General features: G+C 38.8%; 1 protein-coding gene across 2 annotated transcripts in view; it reads left to right on the forward strand.

Annotated features, from left to right (window-relative positions):
• LOC146464102 (MAM and LDL-receptor class A domain-containing protein 2-like) overlaps positions 1-14,958 on the forward strand; it is a 140,985-nt gene that overhangs the window by 36,856 nt on the left and 89,171 nt on the right. For both annotated transcript variants that reach the window (XM_085130168.1, XM_085130169.1), the window contains 15 exons: positions 510-916; positions 1,564-1,795; positions 2,329-2,585; positions 3,351-3,441; positions 4,184-4,330; positions 5,853-6,118; positions 6,416-6,662; positions 8,319-8,593; positions 9,093-9,183; positions 9,904-10,047; positions 11,442-11,701; positions 12,831-13,056; positions 13,135-13,400; positions 13,904-14,078; positions 14,407-14,553. In XM_085130168.1, coding sequence (XP_084986294.1) covers positions 510-916; positions 1,564-1,795; positions 2,329-2,585; positions 3,351-3,441; positions 4,184-4,330; positions 5,853-6,118; positions 6,416-6,662; positions 8,319-8,593; positions 9,093-9,183; positions 9,904-10,047; positions 11,442-11,701; positions 12,831-13,056; positions 13,135-13,400; positions 13,904-14,078; positions 14,407-14,553 — 3,231 coding nt within the window. The remainder of the gene's footprint in view (positions 1-509; positions 917-1,563; positions 1,796-2,328; positions 2,586-3,350; positions 3,442-4,183; positions 4,331-5,852; positions 6,119-6,415; positions 6,663-8,318; positions 8,594-9,092; positions 9,184-9,903; positions 10,048-11,441; positions 11,702-12,830; positions 13,057-13,134; positions 13,401-13,903; positions 14,079-14,406; positions 14,554-14,958) is intronic.

A 14,958-nucleotide genomic window follows, 5' to 3' on the forward strand; every position in this document is an offset into this window, starting at 1 on the left:
ACTCACTTTTGTTGTCCTAAGAAGTAGACTTGTGGCAAGTCCACCACCTGCCAGCCAACACCTTTTCCAGGCATGTTTTTGGGGGTAGGTGGGGGGTCAATTACAGGATGTTGGAACATCTGATTAAATTGAAGCTTTAGTAGAATCACCGTAACTCATTATTGTGATCATTGCAATGATGGTTGTGGTCAATATGTTAAAAGCATAACATCAGTTTCTTTGATTCATAATGATTGTGATGATCAGTTACAGTGTCAATATGATGTATTGCAATTACGAGCATTCAGGTTATCCCAATTAGTTCAGTAATATCATCAATGACTATGAGGTCTAATATGTCAGGAACATGATATTTTTGTTATTCATAGGAAGGTCACAATTGAAGGTGTGGCTGCTTTGCCCTTTTTTAAAGATTCTGCATTATTTTTCCAATTCTTACTCAACTTGTAAAGCAATATCTACTCAGATACATCTGTAGAATTAATTTTTTTCATTTCCTTTGGTTTTAGCTCCATCACCCTATGATTGCAACTTTGAGCAAAGTATGTGTACATGGACTCAAGCATTGGATGACAAATTCAACTGGACAAGACATCAAGGAAGTACTGCCTCTCGGTACACCGGGCCCAGTACTGACCACACCACTGGTGGGTCTAATGGTTACTATGTGTTTATTGAGACATCACTGCCGCGTAGTCCTAACGACACGGCACGGATCGAGAGTGCCATGATCCCTGCCACTCAGCTAAAGTGCTTGCAGTTTTGGTATCACATGTATGGGCCCCATGTTGACACCCTGAATGTGTACACTAAGAAAAACAACCAACTTGGGTCTCCTGTGTGGACATTAAGTGGTACTCATGGTGACAAATGGCGACATGCAGTTGTGTCATTGACTGTCTCATCTAAATTCCAGGTAAGGGATAGGAATAAAGTCTTGCTTGTAATGCCATTTTATAAAAAAAAAAAAAAAACAGTAACAGAGAACTTAATTGTTACGGTGAGGCCATGTTTCCTAAACAAAGTTAATATGCTGTGCTATAAAGAAGTGCCAGAAACCATAGTCTTTTAGTGGTCCTTTAACTGGACCGTTGGTCCTGAAGCTAAAAGTATTACATTAAGTGTAGCTTTCTTTATGCCAGTTGCATATTATAATTTATTACTTAGCTACAGGGAGAGTCTTCTGTTGGTGATTTCGGTCATTTCCTATTTTTACCTGATTATTGTAAAGTGTATCGTGTTGTGGAGTGGGCGGGCAACTGGCACCAGTCCTGTTGGTAGACCAAGCCTGCGACACCAGCCCTACAGATTGGGAATCCGTAGCAGCAGACCAGAGCAACGTGGATTGCACATCCACGGTAGACACCGTGTAGCCCCTTCATAGACCAACCCATGTCATGCAAACCATTGTTTCCCAAGACAGACATTTGCCAACAATAGAACAAAGGTGTATCATGAGTGTCATTAGCCTTGTGTGTCAGTAGAGCTGAAGATACTGAATGTTGTGCTCCTTTTTTTTTACTCGTTGTCAAGTTCTGTTATTTCTCATTTTTTCATTCACAGGTTGTGTTTGAAGGTCGGAGAGGGATTAGCTGGGCTGGTGATATTGCTCTTGATGACATTTCAATTCAAGATGGACAGTGTCCAGTTCAACTTCAATGTTCATTTGAGAATCCCCAAATTTGTGGCTGGACAAATGTTCATGGTGATAACTTTGACTGGACAAGAGCCAATGGATACACAGCCAGTATTGGAACTGGGCCGGCCTATGACCACACAACAGGAACCTCTAGCGGTAAGGTCTTCGTTCTGAAGTCATTATTGAGGGCTCAAAATAACAGTCGCTCAAAAGCCAATGTCTGGTCAGAACGAGGGCTTGACCGGACAAATTCTTGCATGGCCAAACTTTTTGTCTGGCCACTTACGCTGAATTTATTAAACATCATAATTTTGAGCTAGGTTAATGACCAGTGACTGCCTGTGAACTATTTTGAGCCCTGTTATTGTTCTAATATTATTGTCTCCCCAAGTAACACTTGTCCTACACTTCAGTGTGCTTTTAAAGACTTCATATTTCTAGCCCCCTTTTAATGCAAAGAGTGAAGACTTCTTGTACAAAACAATGCCAATTACCATGTTTGTTATAACCCAACAATGACTCGAGTAGGTCTCTATGTGAAAACTTGGCAATTTTTAGCATTTGTGAGTGTTTTTGACGTAAAAATAACCACTTTTGCCCTTTGTTCACAATGCCCTTCTTTATCATTTTCAGCCTGCTTTGCTTGGTAACAGAAGATTTTTAACTTGTTTAAATCTTGTCACTTGCAGGCTATTACATGTACATTGAGACCTCATCCCCTCGCAGCAAAGGCCACAAGGCCTGGCTTGTCAGCCCTCAGTTTAAGTCGACTAATGGAAGATGTCTTCAATTCTGGTACCACATGTATGGTACTACCATCGGGACCCTCAATGTTCTTCTGTTGCAAAACAGGACTCGCTCTTCACCTATCTGGACTCTGTCTGGTAACCAAGGAAACCTGTGGAGAATAGCTCAAGTCACTCTCAATAGTCCTCTCGACTTCAAAGTGAGTGTTTATGAATTGTATTGAAATTGGTTAATGTATTTGCCAATGATAAATATCAAATACATTGCTTGCAATTTATTGAGAAATTATGTCAGTAAAAAATTTTAATCCGGTACTCTTTACAGGCTAAGTGCCTTATGCGAAAACAACAAACAATTCTTGAACAGAACGACACTAAAACTCAACGAAAACTTGGCGAAAAGCCATAAGCACGTTTTTCATCTCTATCGCCCTCGCCGGGGGTGGGGGGGGGGGGGGGGTCCCGTACTCCAAAGATACATGGGAAAAATCTCTGACAGGCACCTTTGGCAGTTACTGTTCATCCATTGTTAAATATTTAGCTACCAGGTGGTTTGAATTAGTAGTGATAGTTAGGAATAGGTAATCATGGTGAGCACTGTTCCAGATAACAGTAGGTACGTGTACTTAGGTAAAAAACCACCTGTCCACCTTACATCTTGATGCTGTTAACTTTCATCATTGGCTCCCTGCCTAAAAAAATGTGCATGGAACACTGCATTAGTGCCAGTTAACATTAATGTCTGTTTTATTAGTTATTGTAGGTTCTGGCAGTGATCCTGGCTAATCTTAATTGCTAACTTAACAGTTAAACTTAAACATTTTTTTCATTCTAATTATTTGGAGATGAAGACAGGGTGCTATGAAAACTACTGTGTTAAACATCATATTTTGTACGTCATAGCAAATGGTAGGCTCAACGTGCATTAAGCAGAATGTTGCAAATTTCATTATGCTTCCCCACAGGTAATCTTTGAAGGAATTACAGGAGCCAGCTATACAGGGGACATTGCAATTGATGATGTTGAGATTCTGGATGGTGCTTGTCCACTTCCAGGTGTGCACAATTATACCTGCAGATGCTGCTGGTATTATTATTATTTTTACTGCATCTGATTCTATGAGAAGAAAGAAAAGTACTATTGACACAATGGTCACATCTGGGGCATCCAAATCTCCCCACAGAGTTGACAGAACTAATTGTCTTGCTCTCCTAACTAATAGCACTCACTCTGAAGCATTAGTGCAAACAGCTTGGCTGGTTGAATCTGTGGGATGTGTTAGGTTGGTGGACCGTGGAATGGAAATGCTCTGAGTGGAGTTCTTTAGGGCCTGTCTTTGGTAAAGCACAGAAACAACCAGTCAGGTTAATGGAGAGCTTATAATGATAAGCGTTTTCCCAAATTGGTCAGTCCAATGCATATCTCACTTGGAATAAGTTTATCCAACATAACCTCTTTTTTAGGCTCTTTATCTATTCAAATGCACCCAGTACTTCAGAACTGTATTTTTGGCCATTTATGTTAACTGTGCCATCCTTCAGGGCCGGGTTGTTCGAAAGTCGATCAACGCTTATCCACGATTAAAAGTTAACCAAGGTTTTCAACTCACTCATTAAAGATTATTTAAAGGCTCGTAAAGAAAAGTCTAAGGTAAAACTGAGGGACAAAAATCTTTTGGACGAATCCTTACGGATTAGTAAATATACTTGAATCAAAGTTTACGTTAACTCAGGATTAACTTAATAATTATTGGGCTAATGCGGCCCAGAATGATAAACTGCATTGTTTGTCCTACAGGCGACTGTGATTTTGAGAAAGGATTGTGTACCTGGGTGAATTCTTTTAATATTGTGGATGATGAATTTGACTGGACAAGAGGTAGTGGTAGCACACCAAGTATTTCTACAGGACCATCTACCGATCACACAACAGGAACAAACAAAGGTGAGTGTTAGTACCGTATACCTTTAGGGGTGTCTCTTGTCGAAGCGATGTATCGCGTCCGGTTTAAACTGTAGATACGTAAACCCCTATATCAAATGAAAACTTATAGAGCTGGCTATCAAACTATACCAAGAATTTTGAAATAAAATAGTTGTGGAATTTTTCACAACCTCTAAATGGCGAATTGTGTTTTTCGCCAATTTAATTTGCTCCTCAGTTTCCGGACCCAAAGCGCTAACAAAACCGTGTCTGCGTTTTGCCATATTCAATCCCAGTGAAAAGTTTCAGAACATTGCTGAAATACAATTAAAAAAATGTGGAGCGATTGTACAAAAATTGCTCTCGGAGAAAAAATATTTTGAAACAAAAAATTTCCAGACACGTTTTTGTTGTTTATATGTTAAACAACCTACTGCCCAAATTTGAAGGCAAACAAACAAATTCCTTTTGAGTTTTAGCTCTTAAAAGTGTCCCCTTCAAGTGAAAAAATTGATTGAGAAAACAGCACTAAAAATTCGACAATTCATCTTATTTCAAAATTCTTGTTATAGTTTGATAGCTAGCTCTATAAGCTTTAATTTGATATAGGGGGTTAGGTATGTACAGTTTAAACTGGACGCTCTACATCGCTTGGACGCAGGACACCTCTAAAGGTATACGGCAACCTTAAAGTGATCCCATGGCGACTTGATAAGCTCAGTTTGTAGGGCACCAGACTTGAGGGTTTGAATCCTGGTTGGGTTATTCTGGCTTTGCTCAACAGTTTGTCTGATAGATAGATAGTTTATTACAAAATTACTTTGTAGCCAAAAGGCTGAATAGCATAACTTACAAATGTTGAGAATATAAGTTATACTGTATAAATATGAAACATGAATTAATATGCTATAAATACAAAATCATAAAACTATAAAATTCAATGTTTTGCAAAAGGCCCCATACTAAATGTGCAGATCCCTCCAAGATCTGTTCGTTGTCTACATTTTATACAGATTGCTCCAATATTGAGCAGATCATGACTTATTTATTTATTTATTTATTTAGTTTATTTGCCACACACAAGTTACAATGCATGATTAGTAAATTACAATGATTACAATGGTTACAAATGATTACAAAGTTATAGTGGTGAACGTACAAGAGATAGAAAAGAAGTGGCAAGGGAACCTAATAAAAGCCATGGGGCTTGTAAAACTTAGGTTCCCTCCCAGAGAAATCAATGATGACTAAACCTAGACAATATGGTAAAATGGAGTACTGACTTCTTCTGCCATATGGCACTCGTGGGAGTCTTGGGAGTGAGAGGGTTAAGCATCTTTGGTACGATTTCTCCTTGGTTCTTTCCATTAGAGTGAACATTTATTAGGTATCAAATTGGGAAGGAAGTCATATAAGGAAGGCTGTTAACCCTTTTTTAATCTTAAGTAATAGACAGTTAAAAAGACCTAGTGAGTATTTGATTATTCTTGAGCTGAGTGGTTGACAATCATCAACTGAGGCGACATTGCACTTGTTTCCGTAGGCAACTATATGTTTATAGAGACGTCTTCCCCTCGGAAGCGAGGTGACCGTGCACGTTTGGAAAGTGAAGTATTTACTCCAACTACTGGCAAAGGAAGATGTTTGTCCTTTTGGTATCACATGCAAGGTGGCCACATTGGTACATTGAATGTGTACATGAGAGTGTACGGGCAATCAGAGACAAAGTTATGGAGCATGACTGGTGACCAAGGCACCAATTGGAACTCTGCTCGTGCCCCAATTCTCAGTGGAAATCGTTATTATCAGGTAGGACACTGAATGGAGAATCATACATTGTGTTAATTTTGTGGAATTATCTAAATACACTGTTTAAAGTGGCTAAATGCCACAAGAAACTTTACAAAGTGTTAGACTTCTGCACGTAAAGTTCTCACTGAAATCTCCTTATGATCAGTAACACCCTGTAAAGAAATAAAATTATATGAAAATATAACCTGTGCATTTTCCTTAACAACTTTTGCATATGACTCCTTTTAAAGGTAACTTGTTGTGCAAAATGAAAGTGGACATTTTTTTGTGTAAATTCATATCCCTTGCTTTTAGATCATTTTTGAAGGCGTACGTGGAACTGACTACCAAGGAGACATATCTATTGATGACATTTCCTTTACTGCAACAGTGGGCAGTTGTATAGTTTCCCCCTCTAGAGCAATGCCATTTGACTGCAACTTTGAATCAGGCATTTGCTCCTGGACGCAGTCCAGAGCTGATCGGTTTGACTGGACAAGACACCATGGTACTACTGGGAGTTTCCTGACTGGCCCTAAAATAGACCATACTGCAGGAACAAGTGAGTGTGGGTTTTTTTTGTGACTGATGTTAACTTTTTAAGCCCCAGCATCTAATTTATCCTTGCAATGCAGGGCTCGAAATAATTACCGGAGAGTCTCTGGACATGATGACTGGCCAAATTCATTTTAGCTTGGTCACATATCGTTTCTGTCCGGTCAAATTTATAACATAAATAACTCTTAATACAGGGGCCAATGAAGCAAAACTGGTATTATATATTTCCAAAAAAGTCGTTGCTTAGAGCTTATAGCACTTTAAAGCACTCATAGTCAACAATAAAAATAAATTACAGTGGCAAAACGAAAATAAGCTTATGTGTATTAAAATAAACTAACTAATAAATTAACTAGGGTAATGAAAGTGAAAATATTTTTAATTTTGTGACTGGAAGTGCGTGAACCCCGATGTCTGTTTCAATGCGCGAATTGTAAAGAACGGTTTTAGTGGCATTTCACCCAGGATTTCGGATCAAAGTTCGGCAATACATAGCGACTCACTACATACTGATTACAGCTGAAGCAACTGAACAGCATGAAAATTTTAATTTATTTCATCTTCCATACAACATGACCAGCAAGACGAAAGGTTGACCGGTCAACTCCCCAATCATTCCGGACATTGTCCGTTGACCGGCCGTTATTTCGAGCCCTGCAATGTTGCTGCATGTAAGTCAGGAGAATAAAGGGAATAAAAATGAAATGCCCTGATTTTTTAGACAAATTCTCCCAACTAGTAACATAAGAAATATATGGAGGACAGTGAGGAGAATATAGTATTATTACATGTTGATATTGGGGCTGAAAGGGTTAAAGCTAGGCGGCCATTTTGGGAAGATTTTTGAAAGGGAGATTGAATGAATGGATCAACGTTGACATGTGGACACGGTTCATATTAAAGGTAGCTGTTATCTAGGGGAATTTTCGCAGGGTAATTTTGTCAAGGTACATGTATAGTGTAACCTCGATTTAACAAACCTTGTGAAGTCCTTGGTATAACAAACAATAGCCTCCAGACTGGCCTTTTGAAATGTATGGAAAAGAATCTTGATATAATGAACCATTTATATAAGAAACCAATTTCCCTTGTCCCTTGGCACTTTGTTTAATTGAGATTCCACTGTACCGAGATATGTTTCCTATTCATTTACAAGTGGAGTTGTGGATTTTAGAGAATTTCTCACGAGGTCCAGAATCTTGAAAATGGATAAGCTTGGCTGAAAATAACCTACTACAAATTTTGGCCAAACCACCACATACATTTTTCAATACCTACTGGACAGACTTAAATATTTCTAGTGTCAAATGGTGGAGTCTTAATTATTGTGATTTCCACTTAAAACCACATTAATATATTTGCTGTATTTGTACCTTTTAATTGTGTTCGACATAGAAATAACGCACTCCTAATTATGTTTGGAGTCGAGATTGTATGGGACAGTTGATCAATCGATCAACAAATAAATGGATCTTGGGAGGCGTATCTGGCATCCCCAATAGATTTTGCAGGGGCGGATGACATCATCACCAACTTTGGCAAAGGAGAGAAAGCCTGTGATTGAGACCATCAAATGCACTCCCTAATCTTTGATTATTACTAGTATTAATATTTATTTGAATCACATGTGGTGTTAATGTAAGTGACATTGCCTTTACAGGTCAAGGCTGGTACATATACATTGAGACATCTTACCCAAGACTACCTAATGATACTGCGCGCATCATCAGTCCAACGATACGCGGTAATGGCAGCTACAAAGCCATACACTGTGTCTCCTTCTGGTACCACATGTATGGGCCCCATGTTGACGTGTTACGCCTTTACAAAAAGCAAGGCTCCTCCCTTGGAAAACCTCAATGGGTGAGGCAGGGTGACCAGGGCAACAGATGGATACAAGGAGAGTTCACTGTGGAACACACAAATGATGTGCAGGTAAACTGCTAAAACTTGCAACCTGTCCTCATTAAAGGGCAGTGCCTACTAATACAGAAGTATTTTTGCGCGGTGTATGACTATGCGGAAAAAGCCAATTTTAGCAAGGGCTATTGGAATCCAAAAAGAAAATTGGGTGTAACCACGCATTTTTCAGAGATAATTTTTTAAAAGCAACAATAATTGAAAAAATGCTCTCTGCCTTTCTTCCCTTGTTTTACCCTAGTACCATAGTCCTTACTCACTATGTTTATTAAAATCTCTACTAATAATTATACTTATTATTAGTATGTGGAAAGTTTGAAATGTATTTTGCTGAGTTTTATCCTGAGGAAAATGCTTCCTTAGGAATCTTAATTTTTTCTCTACCAATATACTAATAATGTGGAAAATTTGAAATGTATTTTGCTATGAATGAAACAGTGTTTTTACAAGAAATGAAAATATAAACATGAACATAACTTTTGCTGCGTTTAATTAAAATGCCTTTCACTTACAGATTGTGTTTGAAGCTGTTCGAGGAATAAGTTACCGTGGAGATATTGCTCTTGATGATGTTTCATTGAAGGATGGGAGCTGTCCATCATCAGGTAAGTTCAGATGGGATATAACATTCACCAGAATTATTTTTCTGTCATCATCAATTGTCTTTTACAAAATAATGGTCTGTGGTTGAGACTTTTTAATTCGTTCCCTCTAGAGTCATTTGTTAGACCCAAACCACATTCATTCCAGACATTCTGCTGTAATGGGAAGCTAACCAATAGCCCACTTTGAAAAAGAGTGATAGCCTGGGTCGAGAGTAGCTGCCCAAGCGATTGTGGGAAGGTTTGGGGGGACGTTGGCTATTATTATCGCATTCATTGTCCCCCCAAACAATCTCACAATCACTTGGGCAGTTACTGTCGGCCCAGGCCATCACTCGTTTTCAAAGTGGGCTACCCCCTACATTCACCGAACACCTTCAGTCATCTGCAAACAGCCTTACAGTCAGTCTACAGTGTACGTCACACATGACCAGTTTTTCAGAGAATGAAATGAGCTGGTACTGTCCAGCATTTGAATCGAATCTTGAGAATTCTTTCCAAAAAAGACACATCAGCTGAACAAAAAAAATTCAAAATACTTTGGAAACGATTGTTATTTTTGTAAATTCCTTAACTCTGTTCAAATTTCAAAACTACTGGTCATGTGTGATGTGGGGTGACTGTAAAACATGCAATATTGCCACTGAACTCAGAACAGTTACAGCAGTTAGTACTGACATTGCGCTGGTCATTGAATCGAGTTTTAATTCACTTTGCCCTCAGGAATGTGTAGCTTTGAGGCAGCAGATATCTGTGGATATACACAAGATCACGACACTGATCAATTTGACTGGAGTCGCAGCAATGGGCCAACTGGCAGTGTAGGCACAGGACCTAAAGCAGATCATACATACGGCACTGTATATGGTAAGATTATGTAATGTTTTAAAAACAAGCAGGAGTGTTTTACCACAAGGTGGCTTCAAAAACATTCCTGGAAAAGCGTGTGTCAATAGAGTTCATAACAATTATGCTTTAATGAATGTTGGAAATTAGCATACGAGAAAAACACCGCATACTAATGAGGAGTGTTTTATCAGCTGATAAAACACCGCATACTAATAAGGAGGAGGTTTATCGATATACATGTAAAGTCACTGCACGTGATGTATTATCAACCATTTGATAGGTCAATGGGCTTATAAATTATTAATGAGTTTTTTGAAGATAGTGTAGACAAGATATGGACTGCATTTGCACATGACATCCAGGTTATAAGATTTCAAGGCAGGTTATAATTTAATTGCCCCCTCCAGATTGATGGCTGGGTTTGTCCGAATCCTGGTATTGTCTTGTATACAGTTTCTTAGCGAGAAATTAAAAATTTTTTTGTGCATTTCAAGTGGAATGTCTTCCATAAAGTATTTCATATTTATGGATGCTCAGACAACCTTCTGGTGTAAACATTGTTCATAAAGTTTTCGTTTCATCCGGGTGAGTGAAATGATGTTGAAATAATTTGTTAGGAAGACTTATGAAAATGCTAATGGGTGACCTGTGATAAACAAATAACCCCTCCACAGTCATAGGGAAGTTCAAACAGGTACTTCTTGATGCCAGCTTTATGGCTGATTGCCGGCACTTAATAACTGAAGTCAAGTTATTTTATTCATGTGAGAATTAAAGGGATGAGAGCATAACCAACTCAAATGACTTTTCAGATTGCTTTTTGTTGTTGAGATTCACCAGAGCTCTTGCAAGTGGCCTAAAATACCTTTAGGAAACGTTGCTCCAATGTTTTATCCGCTGTTTTGCACTTTTTTTGCAATAAAAACCTATGATTATGGGCAAGATTTCTGTTTTATCACAAAACAAAGCACAAAGCAGTGGATAGAACATTGGAGCAATGTTTCCTAAAGGAGTTTAAGACCACATGCAAAAATTCAGGTTAATCGTTTGTCTTGCAAATGTTTGCAATAATTTTTTTTCCTGGATGAATTTGTGTGACTTCAACATCCTCTATAGCAGAGGGATAATTTACCATGCAATAAAATTTGCTTAATTGAGCTTTGAAGTTAGCTGAGGACTCTGGACTGAATCTTACAAACATTTTGTGACTTTAAATATTTTTTCACTCTGATTATATATTGATTAGCTGTGAAGTGAATTTGTGAAAAAAAGTGATCATAAATGATTAATTAAAAATACTTTTTGGATAATATTACATTCACTTAATTAAAATGAAAGACAAAACCAAAACCATGTGATGACTTTATCAGTAGCAGTAGATCACTAATAAGAAGCATTGCTTTGCTCCCTAGGTCATTTCATGTACACTGAAGTGTCCCCTACCAGTATTAGCAAGGGTGATGTTGCTCGTCTGCAGAGCCCAAGATACCCAGCCACCAAGGGCTCGTGTCTGCAGTTCTGGTATCACATGTATGGACATACAATTGGAACACTGAATGTCTACATTCGGCGTTCATCTTGGTTCATGTCTAAAGTATGGAGCAAATCTGGCAATGACACTGACATATGGAATGTGGCACAAGTCACCATCAGCAGCCGTTACAACTTCCAGGTATGCCAGTGGTCAGCTCCTAAATTATTTATTGTTGAGTAGCAGAACCTCTAGCCAGATTGAAATCGTAGCGAAATTTCACATTTGCTGCTAAACTAGAAACTCGTTAAATGACAGCTTGACATTCTGGTTTACAAAAGTGTGGGAAGACGTGTCCTTATTGGGATGCAAATTTGTACTGCTGGTGGCAGTTAACTTGGATTCAAGCCTGTTGTTCGCAGACATGCTCTTTAAACATATTTTACAAGGGGTGGAAACTCCAAGCAGATTTTTTGTAGCTGCAACAGTCATCCCATGTTCTTTCACTCCCTTATTGATGGCTTTGCTATGGAAGTCTTCAGCTTGTCATTTACCCTGTGTTTTTTGTTGGCCACTTACCTCCGACCACCTACTTTTGTTTGGCACTTTGAAAGAGAATTAAGGGTGGACTGAAATTGGTTTTGGAATGGACTTGTAAGAAATGCCCGTTCTCACATCAGATGGAAGGCTCTTTTCAGCTTTCCAACAGCTAGGATTACTATGACGAAAGAGGAATTGATTTAATTAAATTAAATTGAACAGGTTTTGATATTCTATATTTTTGAGTTCTGCAACCACTTTCAGTACATGTAGGTTATGTTACAGTAATGTTAACAGTGCTCTGTAGTTTTCAATGCAATGTTCCTGGGAGTTAAATATAGCCAAGTGTTGAGAAACTGCTGAGCCATCTACTGTCTAGGCATAACATCAAGTCATGCTATGTAGAGGATATTACGTGACGGCATGAAGATATGAATTTTATTTTCGAGTGGTAAAATATTGTTTTTAACATGAGAAAATAAACTTCATATCTTTATCTTAAACTACTTCGAGGTGTTTGCATTGGATATCCGATGAAACACACTGTCAAGTGTTTGATATGGCTTCTCAAGTGATCAATAATTCTTGGAGAAATTCAAGGCTAAAGTTGGCAAAATTTTTATAGTAATTAGGATCACATATCCAAGCCACGGTCACAGTAGTGATTTTCTTCGTTTTCTCTTGATGAATTATTATTAGTTTGAGAAGTTGGTTTATCAGAGAGGTGGGTGGGGCACAATGCCAGCTTCAAATCTGATTGGACATTTCTTGTTTATCAACCTTTTACAAGGTTGTTTTTGAAGGTGTCAAAGGAGGAAGTTACACTGGTGATATTGCCATTGATGATGTGAAAATAATGAATGGCAGCTGTCCACCACCGGGAGATTGCTCTTTCGAGAAGGGCTTCTGCACCTGGACAAATACTCAGAAAGGGGACATATTTGACTGGATTATTGGCGGTGGAAGTACCCCAAGTTACCAAACTGGGCCCTCAAAAGATCACACAACTGGCGCAGGTGAGTTGATGGTCACAGCTTAAACATTAGGTTTATCTACTTACATAATAATAAGCTCTCCGTTGTCACAATTTGCAGGCCAGTACGTGTTCATCGAGACCTCATCTCCACGACAGCCTGGCGACAATGCATATCTTCTTAGCCAGCCATTTGATCCAACACCCAGCGGTGGAAAATGCTTGAAGTTCTGGCATCATATGAAAGGAGCGGCCATTGGCACTTTGAATGTCTATCTGTACACCGGTAACTTCTCGGCAATGTATTTAATCTGGCAGAGGAAGGGAAATAAGGGTGACAAATGGATGCTTGGACAAACTCCAATTAGAAGCAGTGTCAAGTTCCAGGTGAAGTTCATTTAGTCATCTGGTCAGAAATTGTACAGTGAATTGTTGCCTTATGCAAATAAAATTGTAAATGTTTAGATGCGTTTCCATGATTTTCTCAAAAACTATCCACCCAGAGGATGCCCAGATGCCCTTTTTAACATAGTAGACTGATATCAATACATGATTAGTTAGATTTTTTCTGTAGTGGGCCATGTCATGAGGAGTTTAAAGGTCAGGACACACTATAGGGGACATGAAGCAGGGACAGTTTCCCTCATCTGACATTCTGTTTTGATGAAAAAGTTTTCACAGCCTGGACATTAACTTTTGTCCACTACATTTTGGATGAATTTCAGCAGTCTTGAATTTGCGTGTCATGAAAAAGGGACAAAGTGATCCAAATTATCAATACCACAGTGTACACTGCTCTTGGAAACTGTCCCCACAACAAAATAGCACACCCCTTCAATTCACATTTTATGTAATCTCACTTGACACTGATGATGGTCTGTTCCCAACAGATTGTGTTTGAAGGAATCCGTGGAAGTAGCTATACTGGAGACATTGCTCTGGATGACATAACCTTCACTGTTGGTGCGTCAAATTGCATACTGCAACCTTCTGATGCACTTCCACCTGGGTGGACTACAGCAGCGCCACCTACCGCCACAGCTACTGCCAGACCCACAAGCATTGGTAGGTGAATTGATTGCAAGTCTGGAAAGAGAATAGAAACCATAGAATTTACATGACTTGTAGTTGTGCTTGAACATGGTTTTTGCAGTGTGCCTTTCTTTATTGTGTGGATTCATTTGCTATCAATTACAAATTCAGCCAGTTATTTCACTGGCTATGATAGTTTACATGTAGATGTAAACATCTTTACTCTTAGACATAATGCACACAGAATGTACTGGGTCAGGTCTCCCTTTTAGTGTTAGTACATTGCCCTGCCAAGATCCTAGTGCGAAACTTAATTAGATGTACAAAAAACAAAATTTTTGTTCTCTTTTTGTTGTTTTAGGTAATCTAGGAAATGACTGTAATTTTGATGCTGGAGTATGTAAGTGGACATTTGCCTCCTATGGCCACTTTAACTGGACACGGCAACAGGGATCCACAGTCTCAGCTGGCACTGGCCCAAAGTATGACCACACACAGGGAAGTTCAGGTTTGTCTTGTGTATGTTTTCGTACACACAGTCAACTCTCTCTGAGGTAGACACATTCGGGACCAGCCCTAGTCAGGTGTCCACTGAGAATCAAGTGAAATTAAGCCGAGACAAAGCCAACTTGATGATGTCTCGTAGTTTAGCCCTTTTAGCCTCATTCGTGCCCAGCGTCTGTTTTCTCGATACAATATCTCTACCAGATCAAGCAAAAACTGTGGTAGATGCATTAATCATGCTTCCACTTATTTTCAGCTTCAAAAGAGAAGCTTTTCATATCCAATGGCAACAATGTACTTTAAACCAACTATGAATATTGTTCCATTTAAATTTCAAACTCTCTTCATAGTCAAATTAATAATTATTGTATTGTTACAGTTTTTTGTCATTAGCCTTTCAATGTACTTA

This window comes from Pavona decussata, unplaced genomic scaffold (genome assembly GCF_977016875.1).
Source record: "Pavona decussata unplaced genomic scaffold, jaPavDecu1.1 SCAFFOLD_169, whole genome shotgun sequence".
Taxonomy (NCBI): Eukaryota; Metazoa; Cnidaria; class Anthozoa; order Scleractinia; family Agariciidae; genus Pavona; species Pavona decussata.